Source organism: Salmo trutta, chromosome 12 (genome assembly GCF_901001165.1).
Source record: "Salmo trutta chromosome 12, fSalTru1.1, whole genome shotgun sequence".
In the NCBI taxonomy this organism is placed as follows: Eukaryota; Metazoa; Chordata; class Actinopteri; order Salmoniformes; family Salmonidae; genus Salmo; species Salmo trutta.
Window position 1 is genome coordinate 57,831,863 of NC_042968.1, and position 22,673 is coordinate 57,854,535.

The 22,673-nt window shown below is 39.6% G+C and overlaps 1 protein-coding gene across 1 annotated transcript in view; it reads right to left on the reverse strand.

Annotated features, from left to right (window-relative positions):
- Positions 1–19,357, reverse strand: part of LOC115203859 (laminin subunit gamma-3) — a 229,827-nt gene extending 210,470 nt beyond the window's left edge. Inside the window, exon 1 of the mRNA XM_029768908.1 lies at positions 18,776–19,357. Coding sequence (XP_029624768.1) covers positions 18,776–19,151 — 376 coding nt within the window. The 5' untranslated portion in view covers positions 19,152–19,357. The remainder of the gene's footprint in view (positions 1–18,775) is intronic.
- Between the last annotated feature and the right edge of the window lie 3,316 nt (positions 19,358–22,673).

Consider the following 22,673-nt stretch of genomic DNA (forward strand, 5'->3'; position numbering starts at 1 on the left):
CAAGACCGACTGGTTGATGCTTATTTATAAAACCCTCTTAGGCCTCATTCCCCCCTATCTGAGATATCTACTGTAACTCTCATTCTCCAAATACAACACCCGTTCTGTCAGTCACATTCTGTTAAAGGTCCCCAAAGCACACACATCCCTGGGTCGCTTGTCTATTCAGTTCGCTGTAGATAGCGACTGGAATGAGCTGCAACAAACACTCAAACTGGACAGTTTTATCTCAATCTCTTCATTCAGAGACTCAATCATGGACACTCTTACTGACAGTTGTGGCTGCTTTGCATGATGTATTGTTATCTCTACCTTCTTGCCCTTTGTGCTGTTGTCTGTGCCCAATAATGTTTGAACCCTGTTTTGTGCTGCTACCATGTTGTGCTGCTGCCATTTTGTGTTGCTACCATGTTGTCATGTTGTGTTGGTGCCATGCTATGTTGTTGTCTTAAGTCTCTCTTTATGTAGGGTTGTCTCTCTTGTCGTGATGTGTGTTTTGTCCTATATTTTTATATAATGTATTTTTATTTTTAATCCCAGCCCCGTCCTCCTTTTGTATTTTGGTATGCCATCATTGTAAATTTGAATTTGTTCTTAACTGACCTTTTTTTAATAAATCATGTTTTCAATTCGACATTTGGTTTCAAAAGCAGCACAAAAAAAGAACATGTCACGTCCTGACCAGTAAAGAGGTTATTTTGTTATTATAGTATGGTCAGGGCGTGGCAGGGGGGTGTTTGTTTTGTGTGTTTTGGGTTTGATCTATGTTATCTATTTCTATGTTTTCTTTTCTATTTCTATGTTGTGTATGTTTGGGTTGACCTCTAATTGGAGGCAGCTGATCCTCGTTGCCTCGGATTAGAGATCATATTTAAGTAGGGGTTTCTCTTCATGGGTTTTGTGGGTAGTTGTTTCCGTGTATAGTCTGAGCAACTTACAGGACTGTTTTCGTTGTTTGTGTTGTATGAGAATTTTTTTCCTTTCTTTAATAAATAAGAAGATGATCAATTTAACCGCTGCATATTGGTCCGATGATTTCTCCTCCTCAGACGATGAACTTTGTGACAGAACAAGTAAGAATGAACTGTGGTAGAAAAAGTACCCAACTGCTATACTTGAGTAAGAGTAAAGATACTTTAATTGAAAATGACTCAAGTAAAAGTTCAAGTCACCCAGTAAAATACTACTTGATTAAAAGTCTAAAAGTATTTGATTGAAAATATACTTAAGAATCAAAATTAATGCTAATTTCAAGTATCAAAAGTAAATTATAAATATTTTCAAATTCCTTATTTTGGGCAAACCAGACCGCACAATTTCCTTGTTTTATTTCATGGATAGTCAGAGGCACGCTCCAACAACATAATTTACAAATGAAGCGTTTGTGTTTAGTGAATCCGCCAGATGAGGACCAGGGATGTTATCTTGATATGTGCGTGAATTGGAAAAATGTCCTGTCCTGTTAAGCATTCAAAATGTAAATACTTTTGGGTGTCAGGAAAAATGTATGGAATAAAAAGTACATTCTATTCTTTAGGAATGTAGTAAAGTAAAAGTTGTAAAAAATATAAATAGTAAAGTACAGATACCAAAAAACTACTTAAGTAGTACTTTGAAGTATTTTTACTTAAGTACTTTACACCATTGAGAATGAACTATAACCATTGAATTCTACTGTGAAAATATACCGTACGTTATAGGGAAATAATGCACACTCTAGAATGCCCTTCCAGCCAATCAGAAACAGGTATTCAACAATGCCATGGTATAATTAAGTGAAAATGGCAGAGAAGCCGGTGTTTGGAAGATATATTGGCACAGGTGTTTTTGCTTGGATGGCATTATTCAAATAATATTGATATATTTTCCTGAACTTTATTTGATGAATTTATTCATACTATTTCATCCTTTCACAAGATATAGTCCAGACACAAATCTAGGGTTGCTACACCGGTCGTTTGTTCTATTGGTTCGGTTGATAGAGACGCAACCCATTTGTTCAGTCTTTTTGTTCTGTATCTATGGACACGGCCCAGTCATTCGTTCTAAATGTTCCATTTGCCATACTGGTTGGCAACGTTCTTATCCCTTGCTTGCTAGCTAGCCGACCTCGGCTAACTTACGGTCACGTCAAAAAGTGCAGCCAGAATAACAGCAAAGTAGCTGCATTTGTTTATTTGGATATATCCATAACAACAAGCTAATGAGGCGCGATTTCGCCTGGTATAGAAAATGTGCTCACTCGTCAGGACACTGTTGTTCAGAGGAGCTAGCCAACAACACAGCTAACACAATCACTTCAAACTGAAGCTGGAATGCCTGCAAACTAGCTGCACTTCATTTTGTGTGACCTTTTTTCAATTGACATTTCTAAAAATGATGCTAGCTGATTCATGACTTCGACTGGCTGAGAAACGCTGCCTGCCTGTCTGTCTCGTCCCGACTCCCAAAACGTTCATGACTATGGGACAGCTGGAGATTGAATTTTAATATTGAAACAATGTTGCAAATGTCGGACACAGCAAGGTTTATACAAATCTCTACTGTAAAAAAATGTTTAGTCTAAAAGAAATGTGAGATAATGTCTAGATGTTTTTCATAGTGGAGATCAAGATTAAAAAGTACCTGCCTGGGCTGATGGGACAGTGGATTGCGCAGTCAGATGGAACAGAGTAAATATCCATTTTAACTTCATAGACTTAGCCATTGGTAAACTTGTGGAACAGACACCTGCTACAATGCGGTTTTAACAAATCAGCATTCCGGATTAGACCCACCCATTGTATGAAGTACTTTATTTTTAAATTGTATTGTAATAAAATTACAGCAATTGCTAACAGTGAATATGTAATTATATATTACAGCTCACCAATGAATATTTGTTTTATATCACTTACACTTGTAGAGGCCTTAACCTGTTTGGGATAGGGGGCAGTATTTTCACGGCCGGATAAAAAACGTACCCAATTTAATCTGGTTACTACTCCTGCCCAGAAACTAGAATATGCATATAATTAGTAGATTTGGATAGAAAACACTCTAAAGTTTCTAAAACTGTTTGAATGGTGTATGTGAGTATAACAGAACTCATATGGCAGGCCAAAACCTGAGAAGATTCTATACAGGAAGTGCCCTGTCTGACAATTTGCTCTACTTCTAGGGCATCTCTATCAGAAATACGGCATCTCTGCTGTAACATGACATTTTCTAAGGCTTTCATTGGCTCTCAGAAGGCGCCAGAAAGTGGAATGACTTCTCTGCAGTCTCTGGGCGAAAAACAGCAGGGGTTTTGGTGAGTGGTCCTTCTGGGAACAATGACACTGGCGTGCACGAGACGATTCCATTTTTTTCTTTCAGTGTTTGAACAAATACAACGTCGCGCGGTTAGAATATTATCGCTATTTTACGAGAAAAATCGCATAAACATTTATTTTAAACAGCGTTTGACATGCTTCGAAGTACGGTAATGGAATATTTTGATTTTTTTGTCACGAAACGCGCTGGCACGTCACCCTTCGGATAGTGACTTGAACGCACGAACAAAACGGAGCTATTTGGATATAACTATGGATTATTTCGAACCAAAATAACATTTGTTGTTGAAGTAGAAGTCCTGGGAGTGCATTCTGACAAAGAACCGCAAAGGTAATCCAATTTTTCTTATAGTAAATCTGAGTTTGGTGAGGGCCAAACTTGGTGGGTGTCAAATTAGCTAGCCGTAATGGCCGGGCTATCTACTCAGAATATTGCAAAATGTGCTTTCACCGAAAAGCTATTTTAAAATCTGACACCGCGATTGCATAAAGGAGTTCTGTATCTATAATTCTTAAAATAATTGTTATGTGTTTTGTCAACGTTAATCGTGAGTAATTTTGTAAATTCACCGGAAGTTTGCGGTGGGTATGCTAGTTCTGAAAAAAACATGCTAATGTAAAAAGCTGGTTTTTGATATAAATATGAACTTGATTGAACAAAACATGCATGTATTGTATAACATAATGTCCTAGGAGTGTCATCTGATGAAGAGTAGTAATAACCAGATTAAATCGGGTACGTTTTTTATCCGGCCGTGCAAATAATGCCCCCTACCCTAGAGAGGTTAGTGCTGCATTTAGCTGTGGTTTTGGTTTTTGTGACATATATGCTAGCTTGAAAAATGGGTGTGTGATTATTTCTGGCTGGGTAATCTCCTGACTTAATCTAATGTTTTGCTTTTGCTGTAAAGCCTTTTTGAAATCGGACAATGTGGTTAGATAAAGGAGAGTCTTATCTTTCAAATGGTGTAAAATAGTCATATGTTTGAGAAATTGAAATTATAGCATTTTTAAGGTTTTTTGTATTTCGCGCCAGGCGCTACCATTGGATATTGGTGAGGCGTTCCGCTACCATAATTAACAAAAGCTTTTAAACTGGCAGTGACTACAATGCAGAACACATCAAAAGAACATGGCTAAAAACGGAACCAATAATGATTTGAGAATTGCTGCAACTCTGCTCTGTTACCTAGAAGGCACTCTCACTAATGGGTGCAACAAGTATAACCCTCTTACAAGGCACACCTCAAAATGTGTTAATGAGCAGCAATAACACCACCCAACCACAAAAAGGTTTTGGCACTCCATAATTACAGTATGGTACAGTATTCTGTGGGGTTGGTACTGAATTACAGTAAATTATTGGCAGTAGACAGTAAACGACTGTAGATTGACAGGAAAAGGTTTTTAGAGTTACAAATTGCAGTATTGTACCATATTCTGTGGTACTGAATTAGAGTAAATTACTGGCAGAACAGTCGCAAATAAATTACTGCAGATTTACATGACAAATACAACAACAAAAAAACAGTATGATACTGTATTCTGTTAGATACAGCATTCTCCGTAATGGGTGCAACAAATATAGCCTATTACAAGGCACGCCTCAAAATATGTTAATGCCACAGAGATTATTTTGCCACCCACAACATTTTCCCACAGTGCACCATAATTCACACTATGCTGCTGTAAATATACAGGAAAACAGGTAATACAGTACTTTACTGTAAATCTGTAGTGTAAAATGACAAAAATTGAGCCCCCATAATCCATTTATTTATTAATACTTATTTATTTATTTAAAAAAATGTTCACCTTTATTTAACCAGGTAGGCTAGTTGAGAACAAGTTCTCATTTGCAACTGCGACCTGGCCAAGATAAAGCATAGCAAATCGACACATACAACAACACAGAGTTACACATGGAATAAACAAAACATACAGTCAATAATACAGTAGAACAAAAGAAAACAAAAAGTCTATATACAGTGAGTGCAAATGAGGTAAGTTAAGGCAATAAATAGGCCATGGTGGCGAAGTAATTACAAAAAAGCAATTAAACACTGGAATGGTAGATGTGCAGAAGATGAATGTGCAAGTAGGGATACTGGGGTGCATGAGGTATGTAGATAGATGGGCTGTTTACAGATGGGCTATGTACAGGTGCAGTGATCTGTGAGCTGCTCTGACAGCTGTTGCTTAAAGCTAGGGAGGGAGATATGAGTCTCCAGCTTCAGAGATTTTTGCAGTTTGTCCCAGTCATTGGCAGCAGAGAACTGGAAGGAAAGACGACCAAAGGAGGAATTGGCTTTGGGGGTGACCAGTGAGATATACCTGCTGGAGCGCGTGCTATGAGTGGGTGCTGCTATGGTGACCAGTGAGCTGAGATAAGGCGGGGCTTTACCTAGCAGAGACTTGTAGATAACCTGTAGCCAGTGGGTTTGGCGACGAGTATGAAGTGAGGGCCAACCAACGAGAGTGTACAGGTCGCAGTGGTGGGTAGTGTATGGGGCGTTGGTGACAAAACGGATGGCGCTGAACCTCATATAGCCTTAAGGACTTTTTATAAACGCCTTATTGCAACACGACTTGTAGATAACCTGTTGCCAGTGGGTTTGCTCTTTTGCTCATTGCTCTTTCAGTACTGTACTGTAATCTAGAATAACAGTAGATAACTGTGAAGGTTTTGCTGTAAATCTACAGCAATTTGTTAGTGTAGTTTTCTCTTAGTACTGCATTGTTTCATTAGAGTCAATCTGTGAGTATTACTGTGCCAACTAAGGCAGACTTTTATCCTCTAACATCTGAGACACAGTGTTTCTTTCTTTTAACATCAGTTAATGGGAAGCAGCCGCAGACAGAAAGCTGTTTGCTCATGTGTGTGTGTGCGTGTGTGTGTGTGCAACAATCTGACTCGATTAAATATCACCAGAAAGCCAAGCACTCTTCTTATTTTTCTTCTTCATGTTTTGTTTACTCTCCCCCTCCCCCTGCTATTCCAAACCCACTCCCATCCTCCCCCTACCTCTACACAGACACATTTCTGACCTGGCTGCACTGTGTGTCCCTGCGTCCTACTGGTGTGTTTCTCTGTGTTTATCGTCCTGGCGACCCGGTCTTGTTTTGTTTGGAGGGCCAAAGGAAAACAGACAAACAGGCATGTGGAAGGCTAGCCCAGGCATGCCCCCCTTGCGGACCACAGATGGGCCACGGTTGGGTTGTAATCAATATGGAGGAAGAAGAAACACTGTGACCCTGGTTTTGTGAGAAACAGGATTGGGGGACGTCGACTTGAATAAAACCATTTTCTGTTTTTACACAAACAACAGAAACCTCTCTCCAGTCCAGGCAGAGACAACTCAGAATAATAGAAACAGAGAGACAGAGAGTACCCAGAGGCTAAAGATTGAACAACATGACCTTACAGTGTAATGTAGTACGGTCTTCCTGGACAAAGGCTCACATATTCAAACAGATACAAGACCAGGGGCTGGTGCGTTAGAATAACATATTACCAGACATTCCCCAGCCTATTTCTCTGTCTGAAAGAACTAAACAGAGATTATGACCAACAAAGCCACAGAGCACTGCTCCCCTCCTTCCTCCTAGTAAAAATCCATACTTTCCTGCTCCCAGACCATATGATTTAAACGCTTCCTCCCTCCAGAGACAGTCAGTAATACTCTCTGACATTTCAAAGACCTGTCATTGGTTTCTCTATTGAAGCAAAACTCGTTTTTTTCATTCTCAGATTGGAATTTTTGTTACATCTACAATGGATAGGAAGTTAGTAATACTCAGGTGTCAGGAGAAATTATTCCCTGGCTGGTCTCTCTGCTGGATCTATCCTGTTTGACTGATGGGAGGAAAAGCTAGTCTTTAAGTGTATGTACTGGATGTATGCATCCCAAATTGCACCGTATTTTCCTATAGTGCACTACTTTTGACCAGAGCCCAGCAGCAATAGGTTGCATTTGGGACGTAGCCTTAGAGCTCTTGAGGGAGGAAGGTAGGGGTGATCATGTAACTTGCTTCCTCAACAGTCACAATGGACTCTGACATGATTGATGGACACATAATCTCTGTCCCATTATGTCAAACCCCATTATTATTTAAAAACATACATTTTGTGTTTTGTATTTATTGAGGATCCCCATTAGCTGCTTTTGCGAAGGTACCAGCTACTCCAAACAATATTAGGGAAATTACATCACAAAAAAATAAATAAAACAGTATTACACCACTATGCTACTACAGATCTACATTTATAATACCATAATACAATATTACAACAATACAACAATATTACAATATTATAACACATGTATAATGTCTTAATGTGTATATTGCCACTCTTATTTGCCAGCTATTCAATCAAAGCCTACAGGAAAGTGTGTGCCCTCAGGCATGGAGGAAAGAAAAAGTAATTCCGCTTCTCAAGAATAGCGAAGCACCCTTTACTGGCTCAAACAACCGACCAATCACTCTGCTTCCAACCCTTAGTAAACTTTTGTAAACAATTTTGTTTGACCAGATACAATGCTATTTCACAGTAAACAAATGAACAACTGACTTTCAGCATGCTTATGGGGAAGGGCACTCAACATGTACGGCACGAACACAAGTGACTGATGATTGGCTGAAAGAAATTGATTATATGAAGCCTGTGGGAGCTGTTTTGTTAGACTTCACTGCGACTTTTGAAATGATCGATCATGATCTGCTGCTGGAAAAACATATGTGATGTGACTTTACATACACTGCTATGTCGTGGTTCGAGAGTGACCTGTCTAACAGAACACAGAGGATGTTCTTTCATGAAAGTCATTGTATTTGAGACAAACCATTCACTAAACTCTAAACCTTGACTAAATCTTGTGATTAATAATGTGGAAATAGAGCAAGTTGAGGAGACTAAACTGCTTGGTGTACCCTGGATTGTAAACTGTCATGGTCAAAACATATTGATACAATGGTAGCTAAGATGGGTAGAGGTCTGTTCGTAATAAAGCGTAGCTCTGCTTTTTTGACTATCAACAAAATAAATCTCACAGTCCCTAGTTTTGTCGCACCTGGACTACTATCCAGTCATATGTCAAGTGCCACCAAGAGGGGCATAGGCATATTACAGTTGGACCAGAACAGAGCATCACGGCTTGCCCTTAAATGTACACATATAGCTAACATCAATGACATGCATGTCAATCTCTCCTGGCTCAAAGTAGAGGAGAGATTGACTGCATCACTACTGGTCTTTGAGAAAGCACCGAGATGCCTGTTCAAACGACTAGCACACAGCTCAAACACCCATGCATACCCCACAAAACATGCCACCAGGGGTCTCTTCACACTCCCTAAGTCTGTACAGAGTGCGGGAAACATACAGTACTACACAGAGCAATGACTACATGGAACTCTATTCCACATCAAGTAACTCATGCAATCAGTAAAATCAAATTTAAAAAACAGATAAAACTACTCCTCATGGAGACACACATGCTAGCACATGAACTGTGCACACACGTTCACTATGGTATTGTTGTATAGTGATATTGTACCGTTTGTGTTATGGATAAGTAGTACTGTGTAGTACTGTTATATAATGTCATGCAAATAGTCTGGGTTGCCATTTGATTAACTGTTCAGATATTTTATGGTTTGAGGGTAGAAGCTGTTCAGGAGCTTTTTTGTCCCAGACTTGGTCCTCTGGAACCGCTTGCCATGCGGTAGCAGAGAAAACAGTCTATGACTTGAGTGGCTGGAGTCTTTGACAATTTGTAGGGCCATCCTCTGACACCACCTGGTATAGAGGTCCTGGATCGCAAGGAGCTCAGCCCCAGTGATGTACTGGGCCAAATGCACTACCCTCTGTAGTGTCTTGCGGTCATATGCCAAGCAGTTGTCGTACCAGGAGGTGATGCAGCCAGTCAAGAGGCTCTCAATAGTGTAGCTGTAGAACGTTTTGATGATCTGAGGGGCCCATGCCAAATATTCTCAGCCTTCCGAGGGGGAGGAGGCATTGTCATGCCCTCTTCACGGCTGTGTTGGTGTGTTTCAACCATGATAGGTCCTTAGTAATGTGGACACCGAGGAACTTGAAGATCTCGACCCGCACCACTACAGCACTGTCGATGTGAAGGGGGGGCATGCTATATGATGACCAATACTGACAGTAGGCATACATAGTATATTTTCTCAGTATATACAATGCATATGCTCTTGACTGACGTCCATATCAGGACATGATCAATAGTTTGAAAAATATTAAATCCATATAATTCTTTCAGACACTAGCTAAAATTGTTGTACTCCCTCTGGATAAAGGAGTGTTCAAACCGCAAGCTAAAAACACTGTAATTGGTAGACTACCACCAAGAATCACGTCTTTGCTCTGTGGAGTTCCAACTGTTATTTTTTTTCTTTGGGCACCACAAATGAGTGTGTAAACGGTGTGTGGTCGAACTGACTACTGGAGAAACAAAGAAGTGAGAAGTTGTTCAGAAAGAAGGTAAAGCTAAAGTGGGTTGCTAATTTGAGTTTTTCTTTTTTATCATAGTAGCTAGGCTTGATAGGGGGGTAAAATCTAACTGGTAGCTTATTTAGCTAATAAATAAAAAAAAATGTTTACCCCCTAGTAAGCCTCAATGTGACAGCTAATGTTTTAGAATGTTTAGGCGTATTTTGTATTACTGTTTAATATAATCTAACGAACTAACTTAGTTAGCTAGCTACTTAGCAACTTAGCTAGCTAGCTTGTTCCAGTTAAATTTTCTTGTCATGAATGAAGCCGGTAGAGTAGCTACTTTGTGGTATGGTTATGTGAAATGACAATATTTTCTTGCAATAACTACACATGTTTTATTCATGATTTATGCATACACAGTTTGGAGTGGATCACAGAACAACACTACCACCACGTTTGGTCTGGACTGCGAGGGACCACCGCTGATGACCCAATCTGCATCCATCATTCCTAACAAACAGCGCAGGCAGGGGGTATTGAGGATGTGCAACTTGTGTTTTCTGTTAAATAAATAAAATAAATGTTGAGCAAAGATTGTCCTGCATTTGCATCTTTACAGAAAACATGTGTTGTGATTGGAGCGCAGGATTTTTTTTACAGAAATAGCAGAGATGTGCTTTGGAAATAGAAACTTGGATTAAATATGACGATGTTTGCCTTGAAATACCTTGTATAGCCTACTAAATATGGTGTGTATGTATACTCAGATATGTTACGTTGATGTGAAGAAGCACAATGATTTTCGGCACCTGAACAGATGAAATCATTTGAGCGCTGGACATTTCATGATTTGGATATAGCCCATTTTCGATCAGACATACTAGGATGATTATTACATATCATGTAAACATATCTATCGATTTGATTATTTTTTGGGGGGAAATACAGATTCATAAATGATCAGGTAATGACTACAAATATGATACATTCCTGAAAATATGTGGATTTGTTCATGCCTAAACATAAAGGCTATGATATGTCAGCATGTTGACACCCTTTCCGGAGATAGAATATTCTACAAAAATGTAAGCGGGTTCACACGCATCAAGTCCGTGTCTTGAATGTATCTCACCCAACTGTCTCCCTGGATACGGTAGCAGGGAGATTTCTGAAAACTGGATTTGATGCATGTAGAAACTGAGAATATATATTAAAAAAATATATAAAAAATATATATCCTATCTCCAGATATGGAATTTTGCTAGGACTGTCTGGGAGCCGTCTGAGTAGGGAGGGGGAAATGGAAAACTAGATGTTATCGGCAGAGAGGTTTTGAACTCTCTTTCTTATTGGTCTACAAACTTATTTACCTCCTGGTGATGCAAAAACTCCATCCCACCAAACAGGCAGAAATTGCAGGCGGTCTTTCGCTAAAAGGGCATTATCATCATTTTCACAGAATGACACAGAATTATTGAAACCTCATAGTGGAAATATACAGTACCAGTCAAAAGTTTGGACACCTACTCATTCCAGGGTTTTTCTTTATTTTTACTATTTTTTACATTGTAGAATGATATTGTAGACATCAAAACTATGAAATAATACATATGGAATCATGTAGTAAACACAGTGTTTAACAAATCAAAATAGATTTTATATTTGAGGTTCTTCAAAGTAGCCACCCTTTGCCTTGATGACAGCTTTGCACACTCTTGGCAGTCTCTCAACCAGCTTCATGAGGTAGTCACCTGGAATGCATTTCAATTAACAGGTGTGCCTTGTTAAAAGTTATTTTGTGGTATTTCTTTCCTTCTCTATGTGTTTGAGCCAAACATTTGTGATAAGGTGGGATTGGTATACATAAGCTAGCCCTATTTGGTAAAAGACCAAGTCCATATTCTGGCAAGAACAGCTCAAATAAGCAAAAGGTCAGTCAATCCGGAACATTTCAAGAACTTCAAGTGCAGTTGCAAAAACCATCAAGCGCTATGATGAAACTGTCTCTCATGAGGACCGCCACAGGAAAGGAAGACCCAGAGCTACTTCTGCTTTAGAGGATAAATGAATTAGAGTTCCTAGCCTCAGAAATTGCACCCCAAATAAAGGTTTCACAGAATTCAAGTAACAGACACATCTCAACATCAACTGTTCAGTGGAGACGACGTGAATCAGGCCTTCATGATTGAATTGCTGCAAAGAAACCACTACTAAAGGACAGCAATAATAAGAAGGGACTTGCTTGGGCCAAGAAACACGAGAAATGGACATTAGACCGGTGGAAATCTGTCCTTTGGTCTGATGAGTCCAAATTTGAGATTTTTGTATCCAGCCGCAATGTCTTTGTGAGACGCAGAGTAGGTGAACGGATGGTCTCTGCATGTGTGGTTCCCACCGTGAAGCATGGAGGAGGAGATTGTGTGGGGGTGCTTTGCTGGTGACATTGTCAGTGATTTATTTAGAATTCAAGGCAACCTTAACCAGCATGGCTACCACAGCATTCTGCAGTAAAATGCCATCTCATCTACTTTGAAGAGTCTAAAATGTAAAATATATTTAGATTTGTTTAATACTTTTTTGTTTACTACATTATTCCATATGTGTTATTTCATAGTTTTGATGTCTTCACTATTATTACTGTAGAAAACAGTAAGAATAAAGAAAAACCCTTGCATGGGTAGGTGTGTCCAAACTTTTTACCGGTACTGTATATAAAACACAAAAGAATCATGTTTTGACTGCACTAGGCCTTTAAATATGAATATAGTGTTCTCTATTTTGTGTTCTAGGATGTGTTCTATTGGATGCATCTGTGTGTTCTCTTGGTGGATTCCTCCCTGGACCACTTAATTAAAAGGTTCCCAGACAGAGCCTGAGCCTCATGGCTGTATGCTTGCAATTACTCCAACAATGTAACTTTAGGCCATGTCTGAGGGTGACAGTCTACGGGCGGGATGGCGGTTTCTGAAGAGAAGCTTTGAGTTATTATCGGAGGAAAATAAGTGTATTTGTGTGTGTATGCATCTGTGTGTGTGTGTGTGTCATTAGTGGAAGAAGACAAAATGTTGAGATTGTGAGGGACAAATGTTCTGATTTAGATTTTTCTTCCCCCCCAGGGTGATTTGCACTTCATAGGATTATGTTTTACAGTCGGTGATTTGACTCATAGTGAAGTTCTCTCTGTGAATTATTAACCCTTAGCCTACAATTTCCGCGACCTAGCAGAAATCTAATTAACATAATACAAAAATTTTCACGGCCGGATGAAAAAACGTACCCGATTTAAACTGGTTACTACTCTTGCCCAGAAACGAGAATATGCATATTATTATTAGATTTGGATGGAAAACACTCTGAAGTTTCTAAAACTGTTTGAATGGTGTCTGTGAGTATAACAGAACTCATATGGCAGGCAACAACCTGAGAAAAAGTCAACCAGGAAGTGGAGGATCTGAGAATTGTAGTTCTTCTTTCTAGTCCCTTTCGAAACTACAGTATCTGTGGTGTTATGTTGCACTTTCTAAGGCTTCCATTGGCTGTCTAAAGCCTTCAGAAACTGGTTTGAGCCTTCTCCTGTCACTGGGCAGAGTATAGGAGCTCAGTTCCTGAGTGGTCTGCCTGGCAACAAAGGGATTGGATATGCGCAGTCCCGCTCGCTGTTTTTTCTTTTTCTCCTTGAATGAATACGCTATTGTACGGTTGGAATATTATCGCAATTTTACGTAAAAAATACCATAAAAATTGATTTTAACCTCTACGGGCTAGGGGCAGTATTGAGAATTTTGGAAAAAATATGTGCCCATTTTTAACTGCCTCCTACACCAACTCAGAAGCTAGAATATGCATATTATTGTTCAGGTTTGGATAGAAAACACCCTAAAGATTCTAAAACTGTTTGAATGGTGTCTGTGAGTATAACAGAACTCCTATGGCAGGCAAAAACCTGAGAAGGTTTCATGCAGGAAGTACCCTGTCTGACAAGGTGTTGTTGTTCTTGCTTCTGTTTATTGAAGAGTCAGGATCTTAGCTGTAACGTGACAATTCCTAGGGCTCCAATAGGCTCTCAGAACCCGGGAAAAACCTGAACGATGACGAGGCAGCCTCAGGCTGAAACACAGAATCCCCTTTTCCAAGTGGCCCATCAGAGGACAATGGATTTAGGCGCGTGCCCGATTCGACCCCGTGCAGTATTTTCCTTCGGCTGTTTAGCTAATTGCAGATTCCCGGTCGGAATATTATTTATTATAAGCCGGGGGCGGGGCGTGTCACGCGCCTAAGGCTTAGTCCATTGACTGACCACTCAGCTTTTGCTCTCGTGTGCTTCAGCCAGGGCTTTGAATGACATCATTCCTGTTTTTCCCGGGCTGTGAGACTCCATTGTTGACGTGACAAGTGTCACGTAAGAGCAGAGATCCTTTGTAAACGATAGAGAGAATCAAGAAGGGCAAGAAATGTTCAGACAGGGTACTTCCTGAACAGAAGCATCTCAGGTTTTTGCCTGCCATAGGAGTTCTGTTATACTCACAGACACCATTCAAACAGTTTCAGAAACTTTGGAGTGTTTTCTCTCCAAAGCTAATAATTATATGCATATTCCAGTTTCTGGGCAGGACTAATAATCAGATTAAATCGGGTACGTTTTTTATCCAGCCGTGAAAATACTGCCCCCTAGATGTAACAGGTTAAACAGCGTTTGACATGCTTCTAAGTACGGTAATGGAACATTTTGACTTTTTGTGGAACATTTTGTGAATTGCACTCGCGCGTTAGCCTTTGGATAGTGACCTGAACGCACGAACAAAACTGAGGTATTTGTACATAACTATGCATTATTTCGAACAAAAACAACATTTCTCGCCGTCATGGCGAGCTATGTACTCAGAATATTGAAAAATGTGCTTTCTCCGTAAAGCTATTTTAAAATCTGACACAGCGGTTGCATAAAGGAGTTCTGTATCTATAATTCTTAAAATAATTTTTATGTATTTTATCAATGTTTATGATGAGTATTTTTGTAAATTCACCGGAATTTTTTGGTGGGAATAGATTTTCTGAACATCATGCGCCAATGTAAAATGCTGTTTTTGGATATAAATATGAACTTGATTGAACAAAACACACATGTATTGTGTAACATAATGTCCTAGGAGTGTCATCTGATGAAGATCGTCAAAGGTTAGTGCTTCATTTAGCTGTGTTTTGGGGTTTTTGTGACATATATGCTTGCTTGGAAAATGGCTGTGTGGTTATTTTGGTCTATGTACTCTCCTAACATAATCTAATGTTTTGCTTTCGCTGTAAAGCCTTTTTGAAATCAGACAATGTGGTTGGATTAAGGGGAAGTGTATCTTTAAAATGGTGTAAAATAGACATATGTTTGATAAATTGAAAGTATTGGATTTTTGAGGTTTTTGTATTTCGCGCCACGCTGTTCCATTGGATATTGGCTAGCATTCCGCTAGCGGTCTTAAAATTCAAAATCAAATACCTAAATGATCCTTGGTATGAGAACCCCCCTCTTCCCCTGGCTTAACATATTCACTTAGGATTTCATTTGGTGAAGTCGACAGAACTGAAATAGAATAAATGCAACAAACATGTCTCTGTCGTTGGCAAATACAGTAATTTTCTGATAACTTAAACATTTGTGACTCATTTCAGGAAACTAGGTGTATGTCGCGCATCACTACTTCAAAGGAGAGCCATTTGATCGTACATTTTTTGGGCAGAAATGCCTTCTGGAACATGTGAACTTTCATGTGCCTTAATAACAAACTCGTATGCCATCTGTAAATATGAATAATATTGTTCGATTACAAGCCTAGTTGGTTTGCCACATAAAAAAACAGCATCCTAGCCATGATTTGATGAGATAATGAGTGGGCTGGGCATGCTGAGGGATGAGTTCGGATTGGTCTGCCATTTAGCACGCTTTTTTGAAAGACAGCATGTAGTAGAACTGCATAAGTGTTGCTCTCCAACTTCTGAAGGACCAAATTTTGAAATAAGTGGAATTACAATATGATAGCTAAGGAGATGGAGAAAATTCTGGCGTTTTGATTGCAAATATCCAGACGGAGACGAAAAGAGAAAACACAGAATGCTGTTGTAATACGGAGACAGGTGTTTTATACATCTTCAAACAAAGGGCAACCATGGCATCCGTTACAGTGAGGGAGAAGCGTCCATCCATGTATACGGGTAAGATAGTCGAGCTAGCTACATTTTCAGATGTTGCACATTTCAAATTTTGTCAGAAAGTTGTTTTCATTTCATGTTAAAGTGTACTGTTAGCTAGCTAGCTAGCTGACGTTAGCTGGCTGGCTCGCTAGCTAACATTACTTATATGAGATCTGTGTAGTTATATTATTCGTATCTCAGATCCATTTGCATTGCTAGTTATAGTCTAATGTTGTCTAGCTAACATTGAACCTGGTTGGTTAGCCACCTGTAGATTAATGCAGGGTAGTAACGTTGGGATTATTGTTCATTGTTTAGCTAGCTAGCTACATGTCTAAACAAAATATTCCACTAGGCAAGTAACCATATCAATAGAATGTTCATGATGTCACTGCGACAACTGTCGATAGAGGTGGCTGGTAAATTCGCTCTGGCTACCTACTCCGATTTCAAAGCACTCTCATCTCAGTGTGCCAGAGCGCGGAATAACTGACGAATTTATGAATGCTCAACACGTGTTGAATATGGCCAGTGTCAGTAAACGTTGACAAAAAAGCGTAAATAAATTGTTCACCAATGTTCTGGTTAACATAAAAACAGCCTAACCAGCTCTGCTAGGGTGAGAAAAATGGTCAGAGTGAGCTGTTCTCTCATTTTTTTTCTATTGTGTTATTGACTGTACGCTTATTTATTCCATGTGTAACTCTGTGTTGTTGTTTGTGTCGCACTGCTTTGCAGGACGCAGTTGTAAATGAGAACTTGTTCTCAACTAGCTTAACTGGTTAAATAAAGGTGAATAAAATAAAATAAATAAAACATTTGTGTCTGGATGTAGCTAGCAAGCTAGCCAATCTTAGCCAGTTAGCTTGGGTGCTTGACTGCTGTTGTTGTTATGATCAGAACGCTCGGACAACCCTACTCCACAGTCAGTGTCCAGTGTGCGCTCTGAATGCTCTGAGATCGAAACGCTCTGAATTTACGAATGGACATTCTGAGTTTCGAATGTGCAGTGCACACTCCAGATACATTTTATGAATACACCCATAGTATAAACCAGCCTTCAGTTTTGAAATCTTCGGTTGTTTAGTACATGGCCTCACATGTGAATCCTTAAAGAGCTGGGTGGGGCTAAGGCTTTAGAGGGTGTGAACGATGCTGAATGGGTGTAGACAAGGAAGAGCTCTCCTATAGGTGTACCAAAACATTCAAGGCCATTTTCTCAAAATTTTTGTCCAATGTAAAAACCACTATTTCAAATTTTACTACATAAGACCGAATCGAGCCGATCGGTCACATTTACTCGAAAGGCACTCTGGGAAATATTTGAAGAAGGCTTTACACTAAGCAGTGTGTTCATTTAACACTTTTCCAGTGTCTATATGTGTCCACAGACTCCACACATTCAGTGTTGATTTAACACTCTCAGTGTTAATTATCATGAATAATTATAATTTTTACAAACAGTCAATTTTGTTACCCTGATGTTCATCAAATGCAATCGCCATCTTAAATTATTAACCAAGATCTAACATGACCATTAACGAACCGTAGCGTATAACAATGACGTAAAGAGTAATGTAATGCATGATGTAAAATAAAATCTGAAAAAAAATCTTAAACAATAAAACACCATCTGTTTGGTTTATATTACTTTCCATTATTTAGATCGATAGATGTTAATGTTTAGCATGTAAAAACATTGTCTTCATTTAGCATGTTAAAAAATTGTCTTCAATCATTAAGTATTTCATTCTAGGCTAAATTTAAATTAATATATGAAAGCCCTCCAAACCATATGCAAATGATAATATATTTAGACTAATTAAATGCACTACAGTCCACTAAATGGTTTAAATGAAGCTATGGATTTCTCACCATTCCTGTAGGGTTGTGATAGGTCCATTTGCTGTCATCTAGTGGTCATTTTGCTCAATTGCCCTCAGCTATGTTTAGACTGTTGTTGTTCATGTTTTGTTGTGTTCTAGTGTACTATGGAATATATTGCTTTCTTGTTCTTGACCCTTCTCCCAGTCATGTTTGGGGTTAGAACTACCTTTCTGGGTGTTCTGGTGCTTCTAGCTTGGAGTTGTATTTTTTTGTGATGGCACAGCTACAGTGTTTCACTTTTTAATCTGTATAGTATTGCTTACTAGGTGTGTCCAATCAATTTTGTAACCACTCCCTCTTCAAATTAGGGCTAATTGGAAAAGCTGTTCAAAAGAGGACATTGTATTATTTCTTTGTACTTCCTGACAAAGGCCATGCAGCCAAAACGCGGCAGATTTTTTAAAACCCTTGTTTCTATTGAACATGCCATACAAATAAAGGCATTTTAATTAATTATATGAAGAGTGCCTTGGTCCTCCTTTCTTTTTGAATTAAATGCACTGTTATGTTTTTGGTTCTTCATCAAATATATAGCAGGCATCAAATAAATATTTCAAATAACTTGCATATATTCAAATACCTTCAAATATTATTTGCTTTTCTGAGACCTATATTTGAATATCAAAGGTAATAGTTGCCAGATTTTGCCTTTAACTGTTTCTCTATATTCAACTTCTTTGAGTATTTCAAAAGTTGGTATTTCAAAGAAACTACACAATACCAAAATATTCTGTCCAGATCTATTACAGGGTGAGGTTGCATAGTCACAGCTGTAGCAGGACTTATCAAACTCAACTAATTGTGAACATAACCTTATGAAACTGAATGTGGGTCTTCTTACCAAGGTGCAGGGTGAGGTTAACAGAGGAGGGGTGAGAGAGTGAATGTGGGTCTTACCAAGGTGCAGAGCGAGAGAGTGAGTTGTTCTTACCGAGGCGCAGGGTGAGATTAACAGAGTTAGGGTGCTGGACTCTGTAGAACATGGACTGGCTCTGCCACCAGGTGGGTTCCTCGTCCGTGTGGAAGTCCGTCAGCAGGCTGGCGTTGTGGCTGAGGCCCATGTCCGACACACTACAGTGGTGGCAGGAGCGCGTCGAGCTCGTCTGCATGCAGTAATCCTCTGGCGGTAAACCGCACACATTGGAAGCCATGATCGTGTGGTTAAAGGCTGCGTTCTCGAACTTGGGCATGCAACGGCTAGGGACGCCCTCGTCGTCATCGTAGCAGGAGTCCATGGCCCCATGAACGAAGGAGAGGGAGCAGAGAAGGAGGGCGAGGAGGAGTGGGGTGGTCAGTGGGATGTCCATGACCAGGGAAAGTCACATACAGAGACACACACAAGGTCAGTTAAAATGTAACACTCACACACTCCTAAACACACTGGTAGAGTAATCCCACAGATGTCTCAGAGAGGTCTATGTTCTTCTGTTTTTCCCCCTCTCTTCATCTATGTCCTTCTCTCTCTTGTTCTCGCTTTCTTCTCCAACATATGTTCTCCCTCTGGGAACTAAGTGAAGTTACTGGGGGAACCCCTCTCACCAGGGATAGGAGGAGAGAGACATGGGAGGGAGGGAGGGACAGACAGAGGGATAAGAAAGAGAGGGAAGAGGGGGCACGTACACTCCCCCTCCTGCTGGCCACAGAAAGGATTACGGTCCCCAGTATAAAGATGCAGATTTACAGTAAAACCATGGTGATGTTCATTATGGCACATTGTGGTAAAACGTATTTGTGCTTTAATTGGAAAATTTCAGGCTCTACCTCCCTGTTTGACTCCATTTCTAAAAGTTGTCCACCTACATTGCCCAGGTGGTAGAAACTGCCTACCATTACACGTTTGAATAATGTCACAGCCATGATTGAGACTGTTAAAAACCTTTCCATTGCACACTCTGTATTATAGAGAGTCTATGAGTACACAGGGTGCCTATACCACTTATGGAGAAATGCAGTATGATTATGGTGATGAATGTGCTGGTGGTTAGTCACAATGGGGATTCTGGTAAGTGCTGACTTCAGTGAGCCTCTTCAGAAGGACAACAGAACCTACCTGTAACATAGAGACAGAAATACAGAAGACAGAGTGGAATGTGTGCAACCTGTTATGTTGCTTGAGGCTTATGGCGGCTCTGAAAAAACAACAACATACTGGCTTGGATATACTTTAAAATGCAGTGGGAGGAGAAGTGAATATTATCCGCAAAACTTACACAGATTGTCGTGTTTGACAATGTAAGTTAGGGGAAGTGACAGCATGAGCAGGTTGTGAATCAGGCAGGTGTGTACAGGTGGGTGATGCAGAAGTCAGGTGGAAACTGTGAGGCTACGACAGTGGAGTGATGACAATCTAACAGTGAATGTGTTGGCAATGTTGTGTGGTTGACTGTTGAATTATTTAAACTAACAATAGGCTTGCAATGATGTCATGGTCAGAAGACAAAACATATACATGTGTCTAAAGGAGAAAGAGAGAGGGCATAAGAAAGTGAATGAGAAATTAGTGAACAGGTGAGCAGAGTGAGATACAGAGAGGAAGAGAAAAGACAGAGGGGAAGAAAAGGAGAGCGTAAAAGAGGTAGGTAGGTAGAGAAGGATTCAGTGTGTGTGTGTGTGTGTGTGTGTGTGTGTGTGTGTGTGTGTGTGTGTGTGTGTGTGTGTGGATGAAGGCAAGAGAGCGAGAGAAAGATGGACAAGGAGGTAGAGAGGTGAAGGGGGAGTCAGGGTAGGAGTTGTGGACAGAGGGAGGTGTTTGGAGTGTGTTGTAGATTTATGATCCTTGGGGATTTACTGCATCTCCTCTACCATATCTTCTTGTGATTGATCTGATTTATTACAGCTCTTGCACCACTCAGCTAGGGACGTTGTAAAGGGGACATCCATTTGCAGTGAAATCCTCTGCTGACTGCCGGCTGAGAGGGAGAGAAGGAGGAAGAGGGAGGGAGAGAGATGGAAGTAGAAGGGGAGGGAGAGATGGATTGGGAAAGGGAGAGAGGGAGATAGGGAAAGGGAAAAATGGAACGATGGGAGAGAATAGTGCTTCTTCAAGCAGGCATTACATTCAACGGGGGTTACATATGGTGTGTGTGTGCCTGTGTGAATGCATGACCGTGTGTGGAGCCGTGTCTTTATGTCAGTGGAGGCTGGTGGAAGGAGCTATAGGAGGACCAGCTCATTGTAATGATTGGAATAAATGTAATGGAGTCAAACGTGGTTTCCATATATTTTTTCCATTCCAGCCATTACAATGAGCCCATCCTCATAGCTCACCCAACCAACCTCCACTGGTGTATGTATGTATGTATGTATGTATGTATGTATGTATGTATGTATGTATGTATGTATGTATGTATGTATGTATGTATGTATGTATGTATGTATGTATGTATGTATGTATGTATGTATGTATGTATGTATGTATGTATGTATGTATGTATGTATGTATGTATGTGTAGTTTACACATCTGGGTGTATATGATTATTAACTGAGATGAATTGATTAGCAGGTTGACCATGTGTTCAGATATATTCAGCTTACTGTATGTACATAGTGCATGTCATTACTTGCATCTGCGTTTGAGTAAAGGCTTACCTGTCCATCCATACTGAATCAGACCTGTGTGTGTGTGTGTGTGTGTGTGTGTGTGTGTGTGTGTGTGTGTGTGTGTGTGTGTATGTGTGTGTGTGTGTGTGTGTGTGTGTGTGTGTGTGTGTGTTAGATCTGGCTTTGCAAGTAAATATTCCACAGAAAGGTCTGCACCTGTTTAAATCGGTGCATGTGACAAATGCATTTCGATGATTTATACTTTCACTTTTGATACTTAAGTATATTTTAGCAATTGTATATACTTTTGATACTTAAGTATATTTAAAACCAAATACTTTTAGACTTAAACTCAAGTAGTATTTTACTGGCTGACTTTCACTTGAGTAACTTTCTATTAAGGTATCTATACTTTTACTCAAGTATGACAAGTCTGTTCATGTATGCGCTTGTGTGGAAATTTGTGCCTGCATGTGTGTCCGTACTTGCTTGTGTGTGTTCTAATTGAATACAGCATGCAATAGAGGGAAGACTAAAAGAAAGCACTTGAGAGTCCTGCAGGATAGTACTGCTGCCCCCTACTGCTCTGGAAGCACTACTCCATATTCCATAAAACAGCACACTCAAAAAAATGATGGTCTAGAAACAACCCAATTTCAGTTATTTGTTAACCCAGTACTGGTTAAATAGTGGATATAACACACACTGGGTTATTTTGACCCAGTTGGATTGCGTGAATAACCCAAGGGATTACGCAAACATGAGTTAATTTAATTATCAGTTTCATTTTTTACATCGGTTGGGTTGAACCAGCAGCTGAGTCTTTCTTTATGTAATGTATAGGTTATTTTAAGGAGGTGTGGCCTATTAGTGTCTTTCATGTAGTTATTTTTGGCAACCCATTACAGTAAATGCCATTCCTGTTCATCATGTTAAGTTTGTAATCTACAAATAAAACATGTATTTTAATATGTTTACACATTACACAAACTAATATCAAATTCAGAACATTATTTTGTAAAAATCCCAACATTAAGACACAGTGCCTTGCAAAAGTATTCACCCCTTTGGTGTTTTTCCTTTTTTGTATTTTGCATTACAGTCCGTAATTTAAATTGATTTTTATTTGGACCTCATTTAATGGACATGCACAAAATAGTCCAAATTGGTCAAGTGAAAAAAAAAAAATGTATTGTTTAAAAAAATGTAAAAGAAGAAAATGAAAAAGTGGTGGTGCATATGTATTCACCCCCTTTGCTATGAAGCACCTAAATAAGATCTGGTGCAA